We start from the raw sequence: 27,733 nt of genomic DNA, 5'->3' as shown, positions 1-27,733 counted from the left end.
AGCTTAAAACACCAGTGGGTACCAAGTGTGGTGCACCTTTAATCCTAGCATTATGGAGACAGAGGATGCCAGATCTGAGTTCTAGGCCAGCCTGGAGTATATAGTGAGGCCCCGTCTCTCAAAACAAGCAGACAAACAAAACACGTCGAGAAAATACCAGGGGAAACTTTGGCCTGAGTTTTGGAAAGTGCAACGGACAGGCATTTCCCAGTGTGGGCCAAGGGACTCTATGATGAACAATTTGGAATGTGGTTATCAAACCAGTTAGCAGGAGCTCAGAATGTGCCTTTCTGGTTCCGGGGTTCAAAGTCTGTTGCTGTTTTGTTCTTTCGTTTGTTTTTTTGAGACAGGGTCTCTCCGTGTTAGCCTTGGCTGTTCTGGACTCGCTTTGTAGACCAGGCTGGCCTCGAACTCACAGCGACCCACCTGCCTCTGCCTCCCGAGTGCTGGGTTTAAAAGCGTGCGCCGCCACCACCACCCAGCCTTGTTTTGTTTGTTTGAGACAGGGTCTCTCTGTGTAGCCTTGGCTGTCCTGGACTCACTTTGTAGACCAGGCTGGCCTCGAACTCACAGCGATCCGCCTGCCTCTGCCTCCCTGAGTGCTGGGATTAAAGGCGTGCGCCACCACATCCAGCAAAGTCTGTTAATAATTAAGAAAGGGACGATTAATTCTGGGCCCCCTATAGTATCCACATGATAGGTGCTGATCACCAAACCACGACTCAGGTACCGCTCGGAGATGTTTGAGACGACAGGTTCTCTCGGGTAGTCTAGGATAGCCTCAGATTATGGCGGCTGAGACTGACCTTGAGCTCCGGGTTCCCCTTGCTTCCAGGTCCCTAGTGCTGGGCCCACAGGCAGGAAATAAAAGGCCGTGCTGTAGCAAAGGCTCTACAACCACAGGGTCCTCCCTACACACACACCTCGCTCTCCCAACGGCCACCGTTATATTCTTCCTTTATTGGCTGTCCTTGTATAATACAAATCTGCAAGTTTAGATACAAAAAAAAAAAAATCTGGAAATAAAAGATAGAAAAGTACCCGCCAGGCACCCCTTCTTCTTTTTCTCCTGGGACCCCCTCCCCCAGCGGGCACCGACCATGAGGTAACTGAGCATCTTTATCCCTCCCTCCTCCCCCCTCTCCTGGGCCCCACCCCGTGAGACCTTGGCCCTCCGGAAGACATGGCCCCCGAATGGGGGAGGGGGGCAGGGCAAGCACAGCATTGGCAGTGAACGCAGCGTGGGCAGAGGGAAGCCCTTAGCTTGTGCTGTGTGTGTGTGTGTACGGGGGGGGGGGGGGGGGGCGGCAGGGAGGGGATGGACCAGGCTTGAGGTGGTCCCAGGAGTGCGCCCCCAAGTGGACATCCCTCCTCCATCCTGCCCAACACTGAACGGTGAAAGGGCAACAACAGAAACTGGGCGGGGGTCGGTGGGTGGGTTGCTAGGAAACGTAGCTTGAACAGAGGGCATTCCGTGTCTGCGGCTGAGAACAGGGCATCGCCAGCCTAAGTCCGGCAGTGGAAAAAATGGTTCCCTTAGCGAGGCTGGGTCCATCCCTGAATTCCTTCTTGGCGCAACCTAGGCATCACAATATTGGTTCTGTAGTGGTTTGTGAGGGGTGGTGGAGAGAAAGGCTTAAGAGGGGGCGTCGAGGGGCGCAGCTCAGGGCGCGGCACTAGAGGGAAAGGCTGGGCGCCTCCCCTCCTGAGTGTGGTGCCCCTGGGGCTGATGGAGTGGGGAGGCAGGGTAATCAGGGCTACAGTTCAATCTCAAAAGTCTTCTGCAAGTCACCAGAGAAGGGGTTGGAAGGCTTCTCCACAGCGGGTTTGCCTTCTAACGCTGCCCACTGGGCCTCAAAGGGGTCCAACTCAGGGGCAGGAGCAGACGCTGGCTCCGGGGGCCAGGGGGCCCCGTTGGGGCGTGGACGGGCCTGGCCCCCAGGGGCACTGGGTGCAGCAGTTTGGGGGAAGGCCCCGGCTTTTCCAAGCAGCGTGGCAGGTTGGGGCTGGAGCTGGGCAGCTGAGCAGAAGGCGTTGGCCACCATCTGTGAAGGTGTGATGCCCACCACAGGCACCCGGGGCATGGGTGGGTACCCCAGGCCCGGGTAGGCGGGTACAAACGGAGGCTGCATGTGTGTGGGTGGCAGGAACACAGCCACCTGCGCAGCTGGAGTGTCAAAGGGCCCCATTGGGGCAGAAAAGGGTTGCAGGGTGGGGGCCATGGCGGGCATCGGTGGCACCGAGGAGGCTTGCTGCTGCTGCTGCTGCTGCTGCTGCTGTTGCTGCTGCTGCTGCTGCTGCTGCTGGGCCTTAGCCACCTGGGACACTTCCTCCAACCATCGCTCAGCCTCTGAAGGGGTCCGCTTGTGTCCAGGTTGGAAGGCAGCTGCAGGGGGTACAGAGGGCTCACCCCAGGCAGAAGTCCCTGGAGAAAGGCAAACGAAGGGCACACAGGTTGCTATGACGGATCCTGGCTTTAGCAGTCCGGTGACCTGCAGACCAGAGCTGAGGTTCTATAGCCAGGCTGTCTGTGAACCCCCAAGTCTTCACCCACTGCCCTGACCTGGACAGATAACGTCACCCTAACTCGTAACAGGTTTGCGGGTGGGGTGTATAATGGGAGTTTTGACTTCTTTTAAAACTCAGTTGTAGCCGGGGAGCTGGTGGCACACACGCCTTGAATCCCAGCACTCGGGAGGCAGAGGCAGGTGGATCGCTGTGAGTTCCAGGCCAGCCTGGTCTACAATTCGAGTCCAGAACAGCCAAGGCTAAAACAGAGAAACCCTGTCTGTCCTGAAACACCAAACATAAATAACATAAAATAAAATAAAACAAAACTCAGTTGTGTTATGTAAACTTTTTTGTTTGTTTGTTTTAATCCCAAGTGTGGGATTTTAGTTGGGGCTTTAGTTTGTCCACAGCTGATAAATGCCTCCTGCAGGTGTGGTCTTGGGCAGCTGGTAAACAGCCCTGCCTTGTGAGGCATGGAGAGGGGCGTGGTCTTTGCCAGCTGCAGTCAGTTTATTTTATTTTATTTTTTAGTTTTTATTTTTAATTTTTTTTGGTTTTTCGAGACAGGGTCTCTCTGTGTAGCCTTGGCTGTCCTAGACTCACTCTGTAGACCAGGCTGGCCTCGAACTCACAGCGATCCGCCTGCCTCTGCCTCCCGAGTGCTGGGATTAAAGGGCTGCGGTCAGTTTAATTCTGAGGATTCTGAGAGAATGGAGAAGTAGAGAGGTTTATACCCTTCCACTCCCACTAACCTTCTTTCTCTCATTCCTAGTGTTGAGGTGTCAGGAGGGACTGGGGTGGAGAAGGGAGGTAGAAGCAGCAAACACCCCAAATAAAATAGAGCTTAAAAAAAATCTACCATCGGAGCCGGGCGTGGTGGCGCACGCCTTTAATCCCAGCACTGGGGAGGCAGAGGCAGGTGGATCGCTGTGAGTTCGAGGCCAGCCTGGGCTACAAAGTGAGTCCAGGACAGCCAAGGTTACACAGAGAGACCCTGTCTCAAAAAAACAAAACAAAACAAAACAAAAAAAAGTTTGTATCTTGCTAAGGTTCTGGGAGTACATTTTTTTTTTTTAATGTTTGACATTCCGAAAAAGTCCAGTGGTTAGGGAAGCTCCTGGCTCTTGGTGAGCTCATGGCTCTGAGGTGATACTAGGATTCGAAAAACTATCTGGCAGAGCGAAGACAATACAATACAGGGTTCTAGGTTGCTCCTGTGGCTCTAAAAGCCTGTCATTCTAAAGTGACTGTGGTTCTATGACAAGCCATGGCTTTAAGGTGGTTTCTAATTCTCTTTTTTCTTTTTTTTTTTTTTTTTTTTTTTGAGACAGGGTTTCTCTATCCTGGACTCACTTTGTAGACCAGGCTGACCTCGAACTCATAGCAATCCTCCTGCCTCTGCCTCCCGAGTGCCGGGATTAACAGCGTGCACCACCACGCCCGGCCTGGTTTCTAATTCTAAACGGATCCTGCTGTCCTAAGGCAATATAGTGGTTCTAAACCAATCCTACAGCTCAGAGGCGATCCACGGGCTCTCACGTGCTAACCCTGAGCCATGCATGGTTCCCAGGGTTAACAAGACGGCCCTTAATGGGCAAAGGAATGCAAGACAGCCTCTGGAGAGGGACTGCCCAGCAGGAGGGCCGTGCTTACCTGGTGTGGCAGAGGGTGGCCCTGACACTGGCGCTCCAGCACTGGCAAAAGACGAGCTGATCTGTGTGCACAGAGCGTTGATGCCGTCGCTGTCACCGGTACCAGGAGGCTCCATTTCAGGCACTGCGAGGACGCAGAACGGTAGAGGTGAGCGGACAGAGGGGTAGCCTGCTGCAACGCCACCTTTCCTCTGGGTCCTCGGGACCCCTGTATAACCTAGATTTCTTTTCTTCCAGAGGGGTGAGGGTCACTAGGTGGCCATGACCACTAAAATAATTGTGCACATGGATGAGTGTGACGAGAGAGGGGTGTAACAACAAAAGCCAGGATGTGGCATTTGTTAACTGACAGTCACAGGAATCCCAGGCCAGGACCTTAAGATCCTAGTGACTACGACTGGAGATGTTGAAAACCACCCAACAGCGGGCATTGATTAAATCATGCCTTCCACCACGTGAACAGCAAGTGCACGGGGCCTGAAGGAGCGGACGCTGGCCACGCCGACGCACACTGGCTGGGATCAGAGCTCTTACGTTGTGTTAGAGAAACGGGGCCAATGGACACACCCTAGTTGGCCTGGCCTAACTCGTATTCTGCCATCAATCCTAGCGGAGATGACAGCAAGACAGTGGACATAGACCAGGCATGGTGGCCTCATAAGAGCCTGGGAGGAGGGATGGGCCTGGTGGCGCACGCCTTTAATCCCAGCACTCGGGAGGCAGAGGCAGGTGGATCTCTGTGAGTTCGAGGCCAGCCTGGTCTACAAAGTGAGTCCAGGACAGCCAGGGCTACACAGAGAAACCCTGTCTCAGGGGAGGGAAAAAAAAAAAAGTAGCCTGGCATGGTGGCACACTCCTTTAATCCCAGCACTCAGGGAGGCGGATCTCTGTGAGTTTGAGGCCAGCCTGGTCTACAAAGCAAGTCCAGGACAGCCCGGACCACACAAAGAAACCCCATCTCAAAAAACAGAAAAAGGAAAAAAAAAATAGTGCCCACATACTGCTGCTTTCTTTCCTGCCTGGCCCAAAGCCAATTTTGCGAACTAATTGTGTAGCCCACTACCGCACCCCAAAAGGATCTCTTTGCTTACAGCGCGTATCAGGATATCGAGATGGATGTTGCCCGTCTCCTCCCTGACCAAGGCAGACATAGCTAATCTATTACAATCCTCTTCTTTGCAGAGCCAGAGAGAGAGAGACTTCTACCGTCCATTTAATACATGTCATATACCTAATCGATCAAATGTTTGGAAAGAGCATTGACCTATTATGGAGCTTTTGTCCTAGGCAAAAAAACAAAATCCACGCGGTTTTTCCTCTTTCCTTTACCCGTGGTAGATTTGCCTGCCTGTAGCACACATAATGCGTGCCACCGTGCCTGCTTCCCTTAATAACGGCAGACAGTACTAGCTGATCACGGCTGTCCTACGTTTCTATCCTTCACCTATACCAGACATGACTTATCAATCATGATCTGTGCCAGCAGCTCTCTGCTATTCTCTGCTTGTGGCCAACACTAATAACGACCGTCTATGTCCCACGTTGTTTAATAATTTATTTTTGCCCCCAGCAGACAGTACTAATCAATCACACTGTATACCATCTCTCGTCTGTCCCCGTCCCCCATCAGATAGTGCCGCTTGAATCTGATGTACCTTCCTTCTGGTCCCAGGGCTCACCTGTGCCCTTCACCTGGAAGTCGGTACGGCGCTGCAGCGTTGACGGGAGTTCATTCAGCCGCAGGCTCAGCTGACGCTTGAAAGGTGAGTTCTTCTGGCTGAGCGCCGGGAACCCGCGAAAGGAACCCTGGCGAACCAGCTGCTCCAGGGGCGCATGGCGCCGGGGAATGGCAGCTGCGGTGGTGCCTGCAGCCACTGGGGTGCCGGCCTCCCCCTTCTCACCAGGGGATGTGGTGGCCGGTGTTGGAGACACATGCCCCGGCTGGGCAGGGCCAGGAGCCACGGCAGGAGCAGCTGCTGCCTCTGCTGAAGACACAGGAGACAAGTTTGTTAGTTTCCTGACTTAAGGAAACTAGGCCTTTACTGGAAACGGGGTCCAGCTGGCCTTGTGTTTATAGCGCTGGGGATGGAACCCAGAGTTTTGTGTTTACTAGCCAAGCAGTCTAGCCTGAGCCCCAGACTGGTGGAATCTAAGAAAATACTTTACTTTTATTTTCTTATCCCCCCAACTCCACCGAGACAGCTTCTTTCTGTAGCCCTGGCTGTCCTGGAATTCACTCAGTACACCAGGCTGGCCTTGAACTCCAAGTTCTGCCTTGTATGTGTCGGGATTAAAGGCATGTGCCACCCACACCTGCCTAAGGAAGTATTTTACCACTGAGCCACACCCCAGTCCCTCACTGGGGGATTCTAGGCAGGGGCTCTACCACTGAGCCACACCCCAGCCCCTCACTGGGGGATTCTAGGCAGGGGCTCTACCACTGAGCCACGCCCCCAGCCCCTCACTGGGGGATTCTAGGCAGGGACTCTACCACTGAGCCACACCCCAGCCCCTCACTGGGGGATTCTAGGCAGGGGCTCTACCACTGAGCCACACCCCAGCCTCACACTGGGGGATTCTAGGCAGGGGCTCTACCACTGAGCCACACCCAAGCCCCTCACTGGGGGATTCTAGGCAAGGGCTCTACCACTGAGCCATGCCCCAGCCCCTCACTGGGGGATTCTAGGCAGGAGCTCTACCACTGAGCCACACCCCAGCCCCTCACTGGGGAACCCTAGGCAGATGCTCTACCACTGAGCCACGCCCCCAGCCCCTCACTGGGGGATTCTAGGCAGGGCCTCTACCACTGAGCCACACCCCCAGCCCCTCACTGGGGGATTCTAGGCAGGGGCTCTACCACTGAGCCACGCCCCCAGCCCCTCACTGGGGGATTCTAGGCAGGGGCTCTACCACTGAGCCACAGCCCCAGCCCCTCACTGGGGGATTCTAGGCAGGGGCTCTACCACTGAGCCACACCTCAGCCCCTCACTGGGGGATTCTAGGCAGGGGCTCTACCACTGAGCCACACCCCCAGCCCCTCACTGGGGGATTCTAGGCAGGGGCTCTACCACTGAGTCACGCCCCTAGCACCTCACTAAGTCTTAGGGCTGCCTTTTTCTATCTTCAGGATGAGGTGATGGGCCTGACCTGGAGCCACAATGGCAGGCCCTGGAGAGGCTGGACACAGAAAACCATTTCTCCCCTATCTCACTTCTGTGTTACTTCAAGAAGTCCCCTGGCTTCTCTGGTTCCAGCGTCCCTGGGCTACCGGACCTCATTGCCTGGGCTCTCCTCTGGCTGTGCAAACACTGAAGCACTTTCTACAGTGCAGAGAGTCCTTGGAAACCAGAAACCATGTCTGCACACAATTCTCTTCTCAAACTTAGAGCGTGCTGCAACAAGCTCACCTTCTGACAATAACCTTCATGCCTTTTTAAAAAATATTTTATTTAATTTTTTAATTTATGTGTGTTGGTGTGAGGGTGTCAGATCTTGGAGTTACAGACAGTTGTGAGCTGCCATGTGGTCGCTGGGGATTGAACCCTGGTCCTTTGGAAGAGCAGGCGGTGCTCTTAACCACTGAGCCATCTCTCCATCTCTCTCTTCGTGCCTTTTTAAACAGCCCTTTTATTTTTCTTTGTTTTGGTTTTTAGAGACAGGGTCTCTCTGTGTAGCCCTGGCTGTCCTGGAACTCGCTTTGTAGACCAGGCTGGCGTCGAACTCACAGAGATCCACCTGCCTCTGCCTCCCTGGTGCTGGGATTAAAGGCGTGCGCCATCACGCCTGGCTCAAGATCCTATTTTTATTTTTTGGTTTTTCGAGACAAGGTTTTTCTGTGTAGCCTTGGCTGTCCTGGACTAACTCTGTAGACCAGGTTAGACTCGAACTTACAGCAATCTGCATGCCTCTGCCTCCCAAGTGCTGGGATGAAAGGCGTGCGCCACCACCTCCCGGCTGTAAGATCCTACTTTTTGAGACAGGGACTCACTATGTAGCCCTAGCTGGCCTGGAACTCACAGTGATCTACATGTCTCTGCCTCTGAGTGCTGGGTTAATTAAGGCTGCTCCACCTCACCAGCGGCTTCACTGAATCCCCGACTTAGCCTGTGTGCTGTGGTGAGTCGCACCCCATGGGTCCCTAGAGGACACTGTTCCAAGAATTCCTGAAATTGAAATTTTTTTGCTCCCTCAAACGTAATCAACCGTGGCCGCAGCCGCCCTGTCTTGAGAACAGGGATCTGTGGGGATCCCCGGATGCGCCTGCCACACCTGTGCCCCTCGATGTGCTCAGCACCCACCTTTTTTCTTCTCCCCAGCCTCGCGTTCTGCAGGTCGCCCACCCCCTGACAGGCGGAAGGAGCCCTCCCGGGCGAAGCTGGTCCGACTGGCGTCGAAGGCGGCCGTGACCCCGCACTCTTTCTCCCGCCGCTGCTTTCTTTCCAGGCAAGCGGCGAACGCGCAGCCCACCGCGTGGCTCAGCCTCTCACCCTGCAGAAGAGGAGGCCTGGTTAGGTGGCTCACAACCATCTATAATGAGATATGGGCGCCCTCTTCTGGCCTGTAGGTGTACATGCAGGCAGAATACTATATACATAATAAATAAATCTAAAGAAATATCATGCCCTACGCGTTGTATGCCTGCAGTTAGGGGTACCCAGCCGAATCCCTTCACCTCTCTGGACCACCAGGTGAGGAAAGCACAGAGTCTTCTCTGCAGCTCAGTTACAGGCTAGAAGCCAATTTGGGCTAAGACCCTCACTCCTAAACAAGAAGTTCGGTGCAGCAGTGCAGGTTTTACTGGGCTGGCTGAGTCAGGGTAATCTCTTGAGCCAGACATGGGGGCGAACGCCTTTAGTCCCAGCACTTGGGAGGCAGGCAGATGTCTGTAGGTTCGAGGCCAGCCTGCTCTACAAAGTAAGTTGTAGAAACAAACAACAACAACAAAAGAAAGAAAGAAAGAGGAAAAGAAAAGAAAAGAAAGGAAAGAAACAACAACAACAACAAAATGAAGACATGCTGGGTACGGTGACACATGCCTTTAATCCCAACACTTAGGAGGACATTTGGGAGGCAAGAGCAGGCAGATCTCTGAGTTCGAGGCCAGCCTGGTCTATACAGTAAGCTCCAGGACAGCCAAGGGCACACAGAGAAACCTTGTCTCAAAAAATAAAAATATAATAGTAATAATAAAATAAATTTTAGAAAGGATCTCCCACGTTGACCTCTAGTCTCCACAAGTATTTGCACAAACACACACGCACACGCACACGCACACACACACACACACACAAACAAACAAAGCACAGAGGTACAAGGCATGTATGCTGGCTGGAAATACAAAACACTGCTAAAAAGAAACTAAAAACTGCCTAATAGAAAAACATCTCGTGTTTCCTAGACTGCAAGACAAATGGGTAAAACAGTAATATTCCCCCGAGGGAGCAGCAATTAATGAAATCTCTGTCAAAACCCAACGGTGTCTTTGTAGAAATGGAAAAGTTGATTCTGAAATTCACAGGTAACTCTGAGGGATCTAGAATAGCCAAAGCAATCCTGAAAATAAACCAAACCACCAGTCGTGATGCACGCCTTTAATCCCAGCATTTGGGAGGCAGAGGCAGGTGGATCTCTGTGAGTTTAAGGCCAGCCTGGTCTACATGATGAAACCACGTCTAAACAAACAAAAATTAAAAACCAACCAACCAAATCTATCTATTTTCTATCTATCTATCTACCTACCTATGTTTACCTATCCATATCTTTATATCTATCTATATATATATCTATCTCTATAGGTATACACACACACATAATGTACAGAGAGAGAGACAGACTGACTGACTTACTAAGTATCCCAGAGTGACCCGATAAGTCACTACATACCTCAGGGTGTTTTTATATTCCCAAGTTGACTGCTTCAAACCATGCCCGGCTTCACTGTATAATTCAAAGGGGCTAATTTATGTGTTTGACTTAAAAAAGAAAACGTTTAAAAGTTAAACTGAAGAAGTTCTAAGAATGTCATTATTAATAACTTAAAATCTGCTGGATATGGTGATTATGCCTGAAATCCCAGCATTTGTTCAAGGTTATCCTTGGCTATATAGGAGTTTGAGGCCAGCCTGGGCTACATGAAACACACACACTCTCTCTCTTTTTCTCCTCTCTCTCTCTTGGTTTTTTGAGACAAGGTTTCTCTGTGTAAGCCCTGGCTGTCCTGGACTCGCTCTGTAGGCCAGGCTGGCCTCGAACTCACAGCAATCCACCTGCCTCTGCCTCCCGAGTTGCTGGGATTAAAGGCGTGTGCCACCACACCTGGCTTAATTTATTTATTTTCTTTTTATGTGTACTGGTGTCTTGCTTCCATGTATGTCTGTGTGAGGGTGTCAGATCTTGGAAGTTACAGACAGTTGTAAGCTGCCATGTGGGTGCTGGGAATTGAACCCTGGTCCTCTGGAAGAGCAGTCAGTGCTCCCCAACCACTGAGCCATCTCTCTAGCCGACACTCTCTTAAAAACTCAAAGGAGGGTCTGGATGGATGGCTCAGTGGTTAAGAGTACTGGTTGCTCTTCCAGAGGACGTGGGTTTGATTCCCAGTGCCCACATGGTGATCACAACTATCTGTTACTCCGGTTCCGGGGGATCTGGTGCCCTCTTCTGGACTCTGAAGGCACTGCACACACATGCGGCACAGACATGCATGTAGGCAAAATACCCATACACATAACATAAAAAAATAAAAAAAACCTCAAAAGCAAAGGCTAAGGAAAATGGCTCTGTCAGTAGTGGTGCATGCTGTATAGCCACTAAGGACCTGAGTTTGAATCCCAGCACCCATATTAAAAGCCAGGCATGGCTCCTTGTACCTATAACCCCAACACTGAGGGGCAGAGACAGCTGGGTTCTGAGAACTTGCCCAGTAGGCAGCCTAGCTAACCCGGCAAGCTCCTGGCTCAGACACTCTCTCTCAAGGCAAGGAGAAAGGAGAACAGAGGAATATTATTAAAATTGAAGGTCACAACCTGTGCCTCAAACGAGGCCCAGCCACCTGTCCCCCAAAGCCAGCTAAAAGAGCCAAATTAAGTATCAAGCAGGAAAAAAAATGTATTCATTATGGCCACATAGAGACAAAGTGACTGTGGGACCATGTTGAAAACTTGGCTGACTGTGATCACAGTGAACCAAGGAGAAGCCACTGCAGCTCTCCCCGGAGTGCAGATGTCACTGCGCCCAACACGCCACGCAGCCAGGCGGCTGGACGCCAAATCCGTACCACCAACCATGGGCAGCGAAGCTTCCAAAAATAGCCACAGCAAATTTGTCACCCCACGGGCTCTTCCAAAACCTCTCAGTCCCTCATCAGAGGCAGAGGCTATGTCTCCCCACCAGCGCCCCGCCCTTTAACCTGGAAAGTCCTCTGTGGCTCACTGGACACACAGCCCCCTGGGGGCCAGGCTAGGCGATGTTTAGGGTCATGTCCAACATGGTCACACAGCTCACAGCTTCCTGCTAGCACCCTGGTGTTGTCCAGTGCCTTCCTCTCACACTTACGTCCTTGAGAGCCACTTTAGAGCCTCCGGGTCGCCTGTGGTATCCAAGTTGGAAAGATTTATCGACAGGTGCTTTGATAGTCTGGGTGGGGTGAGACTGAACTAGCCGGTCTCCCGACATAACAGCCGCAGATGGTACCTATGAGGCTTTAATGGAATGAGAGACTCTGAGCCGGGCGTGGTGGCGCACGCCTTTAATCCCAGCACTCGGGAGGCAGAGGCAGTTGGATCGCTGTGAGTTCGAGGCCAGCCTGGTCTACAAAGCGAGTCCGGGACAGTCAAGGCTACACAGAGAGACCCTGTCTCAAAAAAAAAAAAAAACTGGAAGGAAGGAGAGACTCTGAAGTCAGGACCCCCCAGCTGGGGCTGCCTCAAATTCTTAAAACAAAACAAACAAAACCCGGCAACCAACAGACAGGGCAGGCAAGGTGGCTCAGTGGGTGAAAGTACTTGCCACGAAGGCTGATGACCCAAGTTCGATTCCCAGGATGCACATGACAGGAAGGAGAGAACGTCTGGGAATTGTTCTCTCCTGGTTACATGCGTGTGGTCCACATGTGCGTGGGCATGCTCACACATGCACACACAGTAAATGCAATTTAAAAACAAAGAGAGAAAAAAAAAGTTGGGGTTGGAGAGATGGCTCAGTGGTTAAGAGCACTGGCTGCTTTTCCAAGGGGACCTGGGTTCAGTTCCTAGCACCTACGTGGGAGCTCACCACTGTCTGTAACTCCAGGATCTGACACCCTCACACAGACATACATACAGGCAAAATACCATTGCACATCAAATAAATAAATAGTTTTTTTAAAAAAGAAAGAAGTATAAGTCTTGTTTTTTTTTAAGATTTATTTATTATATATACAATGTTGTCTGCATGTGCGCCTGCCCACCAGAAGAGGGCACCAGATCTCACTATAGATGGCTGTGAGCCACCATGTGGTTGCTGGGAATTGAACTCAGGACCTCTGGAAGAGCAACCAGTGCTCTTAACCACTGAGCCATCTCTCCAGCCCCATAAGTCTTGTTTTTTTGTTTTGTTTTGTTTTGGTTTGGTTTGGTTTTTCGAGACAGGGTTTCTCTGTGTAGCCTTGGCCATTCTGATCTCACTTTGTAGACCAGGCTGGCCTCGAACTCACAGCGATCCGCCTGCCTCTGCCTCCCGAGTGCTGGGATTAAAGGCGTGCGCCACCATGCCCGGCTTTTTGTTTTGTTTTTAAGATACATTTATTTATGTATACTGTACTCTGCCTGCATGTGTGCCTGTACACCAGAAGAGGGTGTAGTCGTGACCACCATGGAGTTGCTGGGAATTGAACTCAGGACCTTTGGAAGAGCAGTCAGTGCTCTTAAGCTCTGAGCCATCTCTCCGGCAACCCCAAAACATAATTCCAAGCCACAAAATTTCGGAGCAATTTTTTACACAGCAAGTAAGTAACTGATTTAACCACCACACCCTCCTTCCACCACATATGAGAAATAAAACAAGCAATTTTAACTTATTAATACCGTGTGCATGTGTGTGTCTGGGTGTGTGCGCGTGTATGTGTATGCATGTGGTGTGTATGTGTATGCGTGTGTGTGCATGCATGTGCGTGTGTGTGCATGTGTGTGCATGTGTATGCATGTGTGTGTATGTGTATGCATGTGTGTGTATGCATGTGTGTGCATGCATGTGCGTGTCAGACCAAGGACACCACGTGGGAGTGGTTTTCTCCTCTCCCCATGTGGGTTGTGGGGAATTGAACTCTCTCAGTCAAGCTTAGAAGCAAGTGCCTTTATCCACCATGCCGTCTCCCAGGTCACAGATACATCTTTATGGCTGTTTTGGTGTTTTGCTTTTGTTTTTTGTTTGTTTTTGAGACCTAGTCTGTCTAGAATGGAATTCAATATGCAGACCGGGCTGGCCTTGAACTTGCAGAGATCCACTTACTTGCCTCTTACTTGTAAGTGGCAAGGATCAAAGGTGTGCACCACCATGCCCAGCCTACTTTAAAAAAATGTTATTTTTATTTTTATGAGTATGACAGTTTTGGCTACATCTATGTGAGTGTACTCCTGGTGCCCACAGAGGCTACAGGAGGGCGCTGAGGGCCCTAACACTGGGTTCATGGACGGCTGTAAAGGACCAAGAGCAACGAGTGTTCATAATTGCTGAGCCGTATCTCCAGACCCCCCAAAATAAATCTCTACAAATAAATAATTCCAAGAGAAGAAAAGAGCCACATACAAAATGTATGACGGCTGAAGGGACGTAATCAGGACAGTGACTCAGCCAGGTGGGGGTGGCGCACGCCTTTAATCCCAACAGTCGTGAGGCAGAGGCAGGTGGATATCTGTGAGTTTGAAGGCAGCCTCAAACAAAGCAAGTCCAGGACAGCCAGCCAGGGCTCTGTTATACAGAGAAACCCTGTCTGAGAAAGAAAGAATGAGAGAGAGAGAGAGAGAGAGAGAGAGAGAGAGAGAGAGATAGGGAAAGCATTGACTGAGAAAGCCCTAAGGAAGCCTGCTGGGGCAGAAACTATCTGGGGCTGAATGCGTTCTGTAACCCTAACTTTTAGGAGGCAGACAAGAGGACCAAAAGTTTGGGGGCCAAGGGCTAGCGAGGTGGCTCAGTGGTTAAGAGCTCTGTCTGCTCTTACCAAGGACTTGGGTTCAGTTCTCAGCGCCCACATCTGTCTGTGACTCCAGGTCCAGGGGTCTGACGCCCCCTTCTGGTCTCTACATGTATCTGCAGGCACATGGTGCACATACACATTGCACACACACACACACACACACACACATACACACACACACACACACCTAATACTCTTAAGAGCGTGATGATAACCAGTGTTTTCCTTGGTGCTTGGTGTGCGTGGCCTCACATCCTAGAATCCTCCACATTAGAGACTACACACATTTCCTTCTTTGGTTGCTTTTGTTTTGTTTTTTCGAGACAGGGTTTCCCTGTGTAGCCCTGGCTGTCCCAGAACTCACTGCGCAGACTAGGCTAGCCTCGAACCCAGGGCTCCGCCTGCCTCTGCACCACCACAACCTGCACACGTTTCCTTCTTGAGATGAGAAGACCAGGTACAGAGAGGCCCAGGACTCGCCCCGCCAGGCCACGTGGCTGAGGGCGAGAGGCCCAGCTGCTGGAGGTGACACTCACCGAGTCCTTGAGTGCCAGGAAGCAGTGGCAGATCCAGCGGCGTGTGGTGCCGTCCCGGCATATGTAGGAGAATGCCTTGTCCAGGTTGCGGTCAGGGGCACAGAAGGAGACTTTCTCGATGGTCTGGTCTACCAGCAGGTCCTAGGAAGGGTTGAGGAGGCAGTGCAGACCATCTCTGCTGCCTGCACTCAGGACAAGGTGTCTCTCTGTCTCTCTCTCTGTCTCTCTCTCTCTCTCTCCCTCTCTCTTTCCGAGACAGGGTTTCTCTGTGTATCCTTGGCTGTCCTGGACTCGCTTTGTAGACCAGGCTGGCCTCGAACTCACAGGGATTCACCTGCCTCTGCCTCCCGAATCCTGGGAGACAGTGTCTCTCTGTGTATCCTTGGCTGTCCTGGACTCGCTTTGTAGACCAGGCTGGCCTCGAACTCACAGCCATTCACCTGCCTCTGCCTCCTGAATCCTGGGATTAAAGGTGTGCGCCACCACCGCCGGGCAAGGGCACGATCTCATCCTGAATCAAATGTGGACCCAGCTGTCATGGAGCTGCCCACGGGCCAGCCTTGCCCCAGAGCCATGACTCAGACCCACGTGAGATGGAAGAGACGGCCCAGAGGCACAGCCAGGCTAGAAGGACCCAGACTCCAGGGCCTGCAGGAGCCAGGAAGCCGCACTTAACCCAGCTCTGCGCAGAGATTTCTAGAGGGAGAATTAACTAGGCAAGAAGGCAGAGAACCGTGAGGCAAAGGGGCCTCAGGCATTCAGGCTACGGTATCTCCACACCCCCGGGCAAGGCTAACACTAACACTAACAGTAACACTAACGTCTGTTAGTGTCTACAGTCAGGGAAGGCAAAGGGGACAAACAGATTCCCTGGGGCTCAGGTGATAGTTCAGCGATTGTTTGCTTAAGCACACACAAGGCCCTGCTACGCGTGCCCTCCTCAGTCCCTGCCTCAGAAAAACACCCAGACCCTGAATCCAAACACAAAAACAGGGCCGGGGATGCTGTGGTGGTTTGAACAGGAACAGGCCCTCACAGACTCCTGTGTTTGAATGCTTGGCCCAGAGGGAGTGGGACTGTTAGGAGGCGTGGCCTTGCTGGAGTAGGAAGCGTGTCACGGTGGAGGCGGGATTTGAGGTCTCATATGCTCAAGCTACACCCAGTTGCCACAGTCTCCTTCTGCTGCCTGTGGAGCCAGATGTAGAACTCGCAGGCGGATCACAGTGAGTTCGAGGCCAGCCTGGTCTACAAAGCGAGTCCAGGACAGTCAGGGCTACACAGAGAGACCCTGTCTCGAAAAAACAAAACAAAACAAAACAAAACAAAAGATGTAGAACTTTCGCTGGGCGGTGGTGGCGCTCCTTCTCCAGCACCATGTCTTCCTGCATGCCGCCATGTTTCCCGCCATGATGATAAGGAACCAAACCTTTGAAACTGTGAGCCAGCCCCAGTGAAATGTTTTCCTTTATAAGAGGGCCATGGTGTCTCTTCACAGCAATAAACCCCAAACTAAGACACACGTGCTCAAGTGTTAGTGTACTTTCCTAGTATACAGGAGACCCTAGGCTGTGTCCCCAGGTGTGGTGGGGGAACGCCCGTGACCCCAGCACTTGAAAGGTATAGGCCAGAGGACCAAAAGTTCAAAACCGGGCTGGAGAGATGGCTCAGAGGTTAAGAGCACTGACTGCTCTTCCAGAGGTCCTGAGTTCAATTCCCAGCAACCACATGGTGGCTCACAGCCATCTATAGTGAGATCTGGCGCCCTCTTCTGGCCTGCAGATAGAGAACTATATACATATTAATAAATAAATAGTCGCTGGCGCACGCCTTTAATCCCAGCACTCGGGAGGCAGAGGCAGGCGGATCTCTGTGAGTTCGAGGCCAGCCTGGTCTACAAAGCAGTCCAGGCCAGCCAAAGCTACCCAGAGAGACCCTGTCTCGAAAAACAAACAAACGAACAAAAAAAATCTTTAAAAAAAAAAAAAAGTTCAAAACTATCTTTGGTTTAAAAAAAAAAAAAAAAAAGTGAGTTTGAGGCTAGCTGGGGCTATGCCAGACTCTGTCTCAATAAAACCAAAACCCAAAAATAGGGAACAACTTCTTTTTTTTTTTTTTTTTTTTTTTTTTTGTTGGTCAGCATGAAGCCCAAGCTCGCCTTGGATTTGTAATCCTCCTGCCTCAACCTCCTGTCTCAACTTCCTTAGGGCTAGAACCACACACCTGTGTCACCACACTCCAGCTCCTGGCAGAGGTGGTTTTTGTTTTTTGTTTGTCTCTTCCCCGGCCCCCCTTTTCCACTGTGTGTGTGGGCATACTGTGTGCACACGCATAGGAAGGACCCAGGCTGCGAGTGGTAATCACCCTCAGGCAGTCTTCAGTTGAGACAGGGTCTCTCAATCAAACCCAGAGCTCACTGATTGGGCTAGTCTCCCCCCCCCCCCCCCCCCAGGGCTGAGGACCGAACCCAGGGCCTTGTGCTTGCTAGCTACCACTGAGCTAAATCTCCAACCCCAATTGGGCTAGTCTTGCTAGCCTGCTTGTTCTGGAGACTGGCCTCTGTCTTCCGGGGCTGGAATTAGGGTGGGGCCACACTAGCATTCGAGTGGGTTTCGCTGTATAATCCTTGCAGCCCAATTTCAGACAGTCCCCACTCGCAGACTTTATGATTTGATGATATAGAGCCTATTACCAGTTCCTGGTTTTGTTTTTAAGATGAGGCGACGGAGTGGGTCGTGGTGACACCTTTAATCCCAGTACTCAGGAGGTAGACGGATCTCTGTGAGTTCGAGGCCAGCCTGGTCTACAAAGCGAGTCTAGGACAGCCAAGGCTACACAGAGGAACCCTGTCTCGAAAATAAAATCAAACAAACCAAAAACCAAACAGAACAAAACAAAACAAAAGGATAAGGCAACGCTACGGGAGCCCAGAGGGGTTAAATCTTGTGCCCAGGGTTTCCCAGTTGGTGAGGGGGCGGCTGGGATTAGCGCTGAGGTGGCTGCTCCAGGCTGCGCACTCAACCCACCCACGCTCTGGAGCAGCTCGCAAATAACCACAGCCCTCATTCCTGAATTAGGACTGTGCAGTCAGCCAAGCCGATGGAGGCGCACACAGCAGCCTGCAGAAGGCCCCCTTGGGAGAAACATCCCATCGCGGGTGGCTGGTGGGAAGCCTTCCTCCGCCCCCGAATACAGGCCTCCTACCTTGGTCTTGTCATCCACCACTCGGAGGCCATCAGCTGACACCCACAGGACAGACTTCACGGACTTCCGGCCCATCTGGGATGGGGGGGCAGGGAGCAGAAGGGCCTGTCAGGATTGTCGGGTTTTCTTGTTTTTTTTTTTTTTTTTTTCCATCCGCTCTTGCCCCCTCCCTGGATCCAGCCCCTCACTCACCGCCTTCAGTTTCTTCACGGCATCTTCACAAACGTGCATCCCCCGGGACTCCTCCACCTCCACGTGGCCCAGGTACTTGGGTGGGGGTGGGGGGAAAAGGAGGAAATGACATCAACAGGTAAATCAATCATTCCCAGCATCACTGCGCATACATACCCACGCTCGGTGGGGGGTCACAGCTCTCAGCCAATCAGATGGATCCATTCACTCTCTCTGCAACCCCCCCATTCCCAGCCCAGACACACAGCCTGAGAAAAATATATAGAGATCTGTGTCCTGCCTCCATCGCTGGGCCGTCTCCACACGGAAGGCTCAGCCTGTATCCCCCAGGACATGATGCAGGCCTCAAGGCAGCTCTATCTACTCTGACATCAGTTAGAAAGAGCACAGGCCAGACTGCTTACCTAGCATACACACGGCCATTGACTTAATCTCTAAGGTGCGTACATGAAAACACACACACACACACACACCACAGCCAGCACAGATCAGTGCTTATCTTCCCTCTTACACTGACAAACGGAAATCAGAGCTCCCTGCAGGGGCAATGATTGTCCCCAGAATTTGTTTCCACTGAGACTAAGCTCTATAACCCAAAGTTGAAATTTTATGTTTTTGGTTGTATCCTCATATCCTCCTCTCCTCATTCTAGGGGTGAAACCGAGGGCCTCACACATGGTTCTTCTACTGAGTCATACTTTCAGCCTCCAGGGGGAAATCCTAGGCAGGGGCTCTACCACTGAGCCACACCCCAGCCCCTCACTGGGGGATTCTAGGCAGAGGCTCTGCCACTGAGCCACACCCCCAGCCCCTCACTGGGGGATTCTAGGCAGGGGCTCTGCCACTGAGCCACACCCCAGCCCCTCATTGGGGGATTCTAGGCAGGGGCTCTACCACTGAGCCACACCCCAGCCCCTCACTGGGGGATTCTAGGCAGGGGCTCTACCACTGAGCCACGCCCCCAACCCCTCACTGGGGGATTCTAGGCAGGGGCTCTACCACTGAGCCACGCCCCCAGCCCCTCACTGGGGGATTCTAGGCAGGGGCTCTACCACTGAGCCACGCCCCCAGCCCCTCACTGGGGGATTCTAGGCAGGGGCTCTACCACTGAGCCACACCCCAGCCTCTCACTGGGGGATTCTAGGCCAGTATCTCCTGCTAAGCTATATCCCCAGCCTTGCTGTACAGAGGTGGTAAGAACATTCCATTTAACAGATGCCCCCTTTTGTCTGCTGGCATTCTTTCCCCCACGTTCACCAGCACTTCCTGTGCCTGCCAAATGAACGGCTCACATTCTAGGTCCACTTCCAGGGAAGAGAAAATCAGGGCTGATGCCCTAGCCTGTCTGATGACTTTGTCAGATAAGACAGGCTGAATCCCACAGCTCAGGCCCCAAATCCACTTGTCTCCCTTGGGAGAGTGGAATATGATGAACGCCCACAAGAGGAGAAGAGTTTTGCAAATGCTGCCAAGTCTTTGTGGCTTTCTAGTGCAGGTTATCTGTGAGCCCCTGAAGTGGGTGACAACTGTCCACCTGTCAGTAGTGTGCCCCAAGTAATATTTTTCTGGTATAAGGCAGAATTATTATTATTATTTATTTTATTTATTTTTTATTTTTTGGTTTTTCGAGACAGGGTTTCTCCGTGTCGCCTTGACTGTCCTGGACTCGCTTTGTAGACCAGGTTGGGGGGCCTTGAACTCACAGAGATCCACCTGCTTCTGCCTCCCGAGTGCTGGCATTAGGGGTGCTGACAGTGTAGGGGAGATAGGCGGGCCTTGAGTTCATGCCAGCTTAAACTACAGAGTAAGTTCAAGGCCAGCCTGGGCAATTTAATGAGACAGAGCCTCAAAAAACAAAAACAAAAACAAAAACAAAAACAAAAATCAAAACCTAGGGCTGTGGGGTGGGAAGTGTAGCTCAGTGACTAAAATGCTTGCTTCTACACAGGGCCACAAGGTCCAGTTCCGCAAGAGTGAGCAGAGCATGTCCTGTCATGCCACCAGGCATATGTGTTTCAGTTCCGACATTGGCAAGGCTGGAGGTCACAGCACACGCAGCTCCTACTAACACACATCCGCACAACACCGATCTCATCGCTCCAGGACCAGCAGGCACACAGCAGGCACACAGCAGGCAACCCGGTGGTCCCCACCCCTGCACTCACCCTAACAGGAAAGCTGCAGGTGCCTTTGCGGACGGCATCTTCATCTGCCTGCCACTGGTGTGGGCGCGATGCCTCAGGCACATAGGCCGGCTTCCTCCGCCGCAGACTCTGCCGTAACTTGTTCATGGTGCCTGCCCCGTCTAGCGGACACAGGATCAGGGTCAGGATGGAGGATGGGGGCCAGAGGTTAGGGGGGATGTGGTCACAAGCATTAAGGGCTTGCTAGATGAACAGATCAGTAGCTCCAGGCGGTGGAGACTGGTTTTGGAGTGTTCTAGAATTCTGCGTTCAGAGCTTCAGAGACGGGTGGCAAAGGGCGCTGGAGGCGTCGGGGTCGGGGTGGTGGTGTGGGGCGGGGGGGAAGAGTTGTGGGTCACAGGCTTTAGGGGGTTCAGACGTTCAGGGTGTGAGTGGATGCATAAAGATGGGAAGGGTAGGAAGTCAGGGCACTGAAGTGTAAAGGGTGTAGGGGTCAAGGGTCAGGGGCGTTGAGGGTATGAGGTGCAGAGAAGCTAATGAGGCAAGGACACGGAGCGAGGTGGCAGAGCGCTTGCCTGGCGTGCAAGGCCAGGGCCTCGGCTCCAAGGATAAGGAAAAAGCGAGACAGACAGACAGACAGACAGAATGCAGATGAAACAAGGCCTCAGGGATGATGTGTCAGTCAGCAGTGGTGTGTGCCTGTGCGTAAAGAGGTGGGCTGAGCCAGGCGGTGGTGGCACACGCCTTTAATCCCAGCACTCGGGAGGCAGAGGCAGGCGGATCGCTGTGAGTTCGAGGCCAGCCTGGTCTACAAAGCGAGCCCAGCCAGGGCTACACAGAGAAACCCTGTCTTGGGGGGAAAAAAAAAAGTGGGCCGTATAAAGAATGCTTCCTTGAACGACTGTCTGTGTTGTCTGTACGCTGTTATCTTGTGAGTACATCTCTGGAGGTTTTTGCTGAAGGGCATGCGTGTGTCTGAGTGGCCTTGCGGACGTTATGTGCCTCTGGATAGTCACTGTCTGCGAGAGCTTGTGTTTTCTATGCGTGCTGCCTTGGATAGACTGAGGGGGTGTGCCTGTGGCCGTTTTCCATACAGCAGTGCTTCTGTCGGTGTGGGGGTGGGGTGGCTACTGTCCTTTATGGCTGTGGCCTCTGAGGATGTGAGTCGATGACAGTTATCTCTAAGATGGTGCCTATGTCTGCTGTGGATGCTGTGTCTGCTGTGTATGAGACTGTATGGAGGTGGCTTTTGGTCAGCGTGTCGGTGCTTTCCTCGGCTTTCTCAATTAGACCCAACTCCAGTCACGTCTGCCTGGATAGTGTGGGAAACCCATGTGATGTTTCACTGTCTACTTCTTCCACTACTCGATATTTACTGTCCCACTTTGGTCTGCTGTATACTTAATAAACTCACTCATTCAAAACCCAAAGCAGGAGACGGGTGGCGTGGTGGCGCATGCCTTTAATCCCAGCACTCAGGAGGCGGAGGCGGGCAGATCACCTTGAGTTCAAGGGCAGCCTGGTCTACAGAGTGAGTTTCTAGGACAGCCAAGGCTAACATAGAGAAAGCCTGTCTTGAAAAACTAAAAACCACTGGGCGTGGTGGCACAGAGCGAGTTCAAAGGCATCCAGGGATAAAAACCTGTGGGTCTGAACATACTGGCTGGGGACTATAAATGAGTATTTCTTTCTCCTTCCTCTTCTCCTCTTCCTCCTCCTTCTCTTCTTTTTCTTGTTGGTTTTTCTTTCTTTCTCTCTTTCTTTTTTTTTTCTTTTTTGGTTTTTCGAGACAGGGTCTCTCTGTGTAGCCTTGGCTGTCCTGGACTCGCTTTGTAGACCAGGCTGGCCTCGAACTCACGGAGATCCACCTGCCTCTGCCTCCCGAGTGCTGGGATTAAAGGCCTGCGCCACCACCACGCCCGGCTTCTTGTTGGTTCATCAAGACAAGTTTTCTGTGTAGTCCTGGCTGTCCTGGAACTCCCTTTGTAGACCAGGCTGGCCTCGAACTCACGGAGATCCACCTGCCTCTGCCTCCTGAGTAATGGGATGAAAGGCGAGCGCCAAATCACTCTCTGGATCTCTTCTTTTTCAAAAAAGCGGGCCAGGCTGATGACAAAACTCGAGAGAGTTCTGCCTGCCTCTGCCTCCTGGCTGCGGCGTTTACAGGCGAGCGCCAGCATCTCATAGCTGTAGAGATCACATGTAGTCCTTGCTGGGCTCACGCCTGCTATGTAGCTGAGGCTAGACTTGAACTCCCGATGCTCCCGTCTGAGCCTCTCCATCATTGGGATCACAGGCCTGTAGCAATCCTATCTGGCCGTGTACACCGCTTGAGTGTGATCTAAGAATGGGTGTGTGACAAGTGCCAGCGGCTGCCCGTGTGTATCTGGGAGGGTCTGTACGTGTGTGCACATGAGTACGTGTGCCTGTGTGTTAAGAGCGAGTAAGGAGCTACTGAGCGCATCTGGAAGTGTGCTCGCTTGTCAGTGTATTTTGACAACCGTGTGGTGGAGGCCATCTGTGTGCGCACGCAGGACTGTAAATCTACGGGTGTGGGAGGGCGTGAGTGTGTGCGTCTGTGAGGGTTTGACCCGAACACAGTCACTGCCTGTGGGAGACTGTTGGTGTCTACGGGTGAGAGTTTAGAATGTGGGTCTGTGACCCAGGGGGCTCTGATGGTCACTTGAGTTTGCGACGAAGCCCACGTGACAGTGGCTGCCAGCTCCTCTGGTCACGCTAGTCACAACCATGGTCCGTGTACGGTACAGCCCCTGTCCTCTGTCAAGCTGGCCACTCACCTGACTCCGTCCTGAAGGTTTCTGGGGGCCCCGAGGCCCCACAGGGGGCTGGGGACAAATGCTGATCAGATCTCCTGGGTCCGCCCTGCTCAAGGGATTGAGAAGATGGGAAGTTTGTTGAGGTGGCGGATCCAGTCCCCTACTCAACCCCCCCACCTTGGACCTTAGCCAACCCTCTCCAACTCAGGCTCCCTAGTAAGAACCCTGGTAGTCATAGCAACTGTTACTAGGGAGATCAGCCACCTGGTTCTAAGGGCCCAGGAAGGAGTAGGTGTGTTGGGGGACACTAATGGAGCACTCAGTACCCAAAGGGATGATGTGAAATGAGTGACTTGGCCCTCTAGTGTCATGCCCCAGGCTTATACACAAACATACAGCCACACACCTGACACCCGGCAGTTTTCTTAGCCCCTGGGTCACAGCGCATCACGTTCCATCACATAGACACCACAACAGCTGTGTACCTCTGGTTACCAGACACAACCGCCGGCAAACATCTGGCTGCATGTTTGTGATCACCGGCACACACAGTTCTAATACGGCCATTTGCCCACATGCATGTAGTGTGCCCCAGCCCAGCCCAGCCCCCTGTTCATATCAACAACTGATACTGTTTGCTCATTTTTTTTTTCTCTTAGCTCTGCAAAATGAGCTGGGTCAGGCACACACGCGAGGGTGACACATGTCCAGTTGTACTTCGTACTTCGTGACACTTCCGGTCCCCTCAGGCACCCACCATCCTAGCAGAAACACATCCGGAGTGGTCACCTATTTGGTCACTCATATGCACTCGGTCACACAATGACGCGATCTCATCTGCATACACTCCCAGCGCCTACACGGAGCGAGGCACACATGGGTCTTACAAAGCCCCCCCTAACCACCCATGGCCGCCTGCCCCAGAACACACACAGCTGTACCTGCACGAGGGCCACTGAACCTCAGACAATATCAGTTACACCAACACACCTAGAGAGTCACATATTAATAATGTCACGCTAACAGTTGGTTATTGTATCCATAACAACCTCTGTGACAACCATTCATATGTGTGTGTATAATGTGTGTATATATATATGTGTGTGTGTGTGTACATATATATATATACACATATATATATATATGTTGCTCTTTATATATAGCCACACATTATTGATGGACACCACTCTTTATACATACATATATACGTATGTATGTATGTTTGCATGTATGTATATCACTGTTTGTATACAGCCACACACTATAGATGCTGACGGCCACAGCCTGAGCATTGCAGACATAGCATACAGTCATCCAAAGGTGGCAGGGGAGGGATGGCTGCTCTCAGACAGCCACACACATATCAGAAACAGTCGTGCATGGAGTCACTCAGCATCAGTGCCCACGGTGCCCAGCCGCCATCTGTCATGCCAGTGTCCCATACGCGGCAGTACCGTGTCACCCTATCACAGATACACAGGTTCCTCCGTGAGCTTCCATGTCAAGGAGACGAGGATGTGGCCCACGTATGATCAATCACTGCCCCACGTGGACAGATACACAAAGTCACGGCCCCACGGGTACTCAAGATCTCACACACAGAAACTTAAAATGCACTGTTGAAATCCCCTACACCACAGGAACTGGCTTTCCATGGGAAACACGGTCCTGGACACAGCCGTGTCATCACCAAACCACAGTCACATACATATACATACATAGTTTATAGTCTAGGATACCAGCACAGAGTCGTCCAGGGTTACTGCCAAGTGGGTCTGTCTGTCTCTCTCTCTCTCTGTCTTTCTCTCTCTCTCTCTCTCTGTCTCTCTCTCTCTCTCTCTCTCTCTCTCTCACACACACACACACACACACACACACACGAAATAAAAGCCAGTCCCATACATACCGGGGGGTGCACACTGGTAACATCCGTAACCTGAGTCCCACACAGTAACCTTGCCTAATAGACAAGTTTCAGATAAGTCAGATTCACAGCTCAGGTCACACAGGGGGCTGTAGTGCACACTTGGCATCCCATGGCCAGGTGGACAGTCATTTGTACAACCCTCGTCACAGACACAGACATGGCTAGGGACACACAACCACTGTCATACACACTCCCGTCCCACAGTGTGACTTCAGATACAATGGCAGCCACACACCCGGAGTTGCACTGAATGCAGTGTCACTCCTATGTACAAAATCGGACATAAGGACAACATTGTGCCACACATGGCCAGAGTCACAGTCACAATTCTACGTACACAGTCACAACTCCACCCACATCTTCAGTCAGCCCCACACGGTAAGTCCAACCACAAACCCAACACAGATGTTGACGCACACCAAGGTACACATACGCACAGGGTCACAAAAGGCAGACATATCTATTTAAACACAGTCTAAAAAGTAGAGGAGCCTGCACAGTGAGGGGCTGCCGCTCACATCCACAGTCACACAACACTGGGATCACACACACACATCATCACAGACACTACCACATATGCAACCACAAGCATGCAGATGCCCAGCGCAGGATTCCTTATCCTTGCCAGCTGCAACGCAAGCACGCACGCACATGCACACGCGCACACGCACACACACACACAGTCACACAAACACCAGGTCACACTTCTAGCCACCTCCCCAACCCTTGCACACACACACACATCCAATACCACACACAAAGCCGCTGGTCACCACAGAAGCTGCAGGCAGGTTTCCACCGAGTCTCTGGGGAGCCGCCCCCAGCCCAGGCTGAATCCTGGAGTTGGGGGGGGGGGCGGCGGAGGGGACTAGGTCTGGGAAGGGAGGGCTGAGCATTGTCTCCGGGTGGGGCCTCTCTTAGACAACTGAGCAGCCCTAGGGACAAAGGGGATGGCCTAGGAGACCAATGTCTCGAGACCCCTGACTAAGCATGGGGTGGAGGTGGGGGGTTAGGGAAATGCCTCAAATTCTCGCTATTTTATTCACGCTGGGGTGGAGTTCTAGACACAGGGACCTTGTTTTGAGAAGGGGATTTGCCTGGGACACCGCCCAAGGGCTTGGTGGGGGGGGGCAGGCTGGATCCAGGACCCCCGGGAGTAGACAGTACTTGGAAACCGACCCCCATACCCCAGAGTCTTGGCCTTGGCAGCTCTATCCAGGGACCTCGCCCAGGGGGGCTGTTGTGCTCGAAGAAACCCTCCGTCAGGGAAGAGTACTGGTTTTGTCGGGAATCGGCTCAGTTAAGGCCTTGGCTTTAAGAAGGGGACTGTGTCCGGGACCCTGAACGCCAAACCTTGCCGAGGGAGTTGTACCTAGAATTTATGTAGCCCTGTCCTTGATTTGGAAGGAATCTGCATTCCACGATCTCTATTACCAGGGCCTTCGCAGAGACGGCCTGTGCTGGAGACCCCAATCTGGCAGGTTTAGGATTGCGGGGAGCCTGTTCCCGGACCCCCACCCAGGACCACCCTCTCCAGCCTTGGCATCTTCTCTCCATCCGGGCGCTGCCGCCGCCTCCCACCCTCCGCCACATCAGCAGCGGCGCCGCCCCCGGCCCGAGCCCCCCTCGCCCGCCCTTCTCACGCTGGCCGCTGCGCTGCGGGACATCCAGGGCCCGGGCGCCCCCGCCTCCCGAGGCCCCGGTTGGGCCCGGCTTCCCGAGTGCTGCTGCTGCTGCTGCTGCTGCTGTGGCGGCGGCGGCCGCTCGGTCTGACGCGGGCCGGGCCCGGGGCCGGCGGCTGGTGCGGGATGCGAGCGCGCGAGCCAGCTCGGCTCCCCGGAGGATTCCGTTCCGGGGGCGGGGGAGCATCCCTCCCCCGGCGCCCCGCCCCGGCCCCGCCCATTGGCCGGCCGCCTGCTGCATATGCAAGAGGTGGCCCCGCCCTCCCACAGACCACGCCCCACACAAATACTACCCCGTCTCCTCCCATGCAGATGCCGTCCCGCCCCACCCCGCCCCTTGGCCCGGCCTTGCGGGAACCTGCGGGCAGGCGTCCCTGGTGGGGTGCTCTCAGGTTCAGGCGCAGGTTCTGTTTCCTTCCGTAACCCCTGACCTCACATCCCCTGTGGTTCTGATTCTGAAGAATTGCTTAGGGAGGCGCCTAGACGTCCTCAAATCTTGTTTTAACCCCACGGTTCTCCCAGCCCGGCGGGGGCGGGCAGAAGCGGTGACGAGGCACTTTTTGCTGGCGAGGGGAGAGAGGCGGGGGAGAAACAGACCCTGGCGTCCTGGAGGGGATGGATGATCACTCTGGCTTGGAGAGGGCACTGGGTTAGGACCGGGTCCTAGTTCTGGACTCTGCTGCACCCCCATCCCCCCATCCTGTGGGTTTGGCAAAGCAGCTGGTAGGGGTATTGGGGCCCATTAGCAAAGGCGAGGTTGTCAGGAACAGGAGGGAGCCTGAAGCTGGGGGTGGGGTGTGGGGGGGTTGAGTATGTGTGATAGGAGGGTACTTCTCAGCTGCCACAGCCCCTGGAGCAGGTGGTCAGCACGTGGGGGGGGGCGGAGGAGGTTCCCCGCAACAGATGGCCCCAGACACGGCGGGGGTAGGGTGTGTGTGTGGGG

At 52.9% G+C, this 27,733-nt stretch overlaps 1 protein-coding gene across 4 annotated transcripts; it reads right to left on the bottom strand.

Annotated features, from left to right (window-relative positions):
* Window positions 1–940: 940 nt before the first annotated feature.
* Window positions 941–26,970, bottom strand: NUMBL (NUMB like endocytic adaptor protein). 4 transcript variants are annotated; one of them, XM_084771609.1, is made up of 10 exons: window positions 26,752–26,970; window positions 23,203–23,287; window positions 20,426–20,565; window positions 18,261–18,335; window positions 18,069–18,143; window positions 14,868–15,008; window positions 8,462–8,651; window positions 5,819–6,145; window positions 4,165–4,287; window positions 941–2,425 (listed from the first exon to the last, which is right to left on the bottom strand). In XM_084771609.1, exons 1-10 carry the CDS (start codon window positions 26,773–26,775, stop codon window positions 1,758–1,760), a joined length of 1,848 nt encoding a protein of 615 aa, XP_084627735.1. In that variant the 5' UTR covers window positions 26,776–26,970; the 3' UTR covers window positions 941–1,757. The 4 variants fall into 4 exon arrangements, with proteins under 4 accessions (XP_084627735.1, XP_084627734.1, XP_084627736.1 ...); XM_084771608.1 differs by having other exon boundaries at window positions 5,819–6,148; window positions 26,752–26,969; XM_084771610.1 differs by having other exon boundaries at window positions 5,843–6,148; window positions 26,752–26,969.
* Window positions 26,971–27,733: the final 763 nt, after the last annotated feature.

Source organism: Acomys minous (genome assembly GCF_964271855.1).
Source record: "Acomys minous genome assembly, chromosome: 20".
In the NCBI taxonomy this organism is placed as follows: domain Eukaryota; kingdom Metazoa; phylum Chordata; class Mammalia; order Rodentia; family Muridae; genus Acomys; species Acomys minous.
Note: the sequence above shows the minus strand (reverse complement) of the source record. Positions and strands in the feature narration are given on the sequence as shown.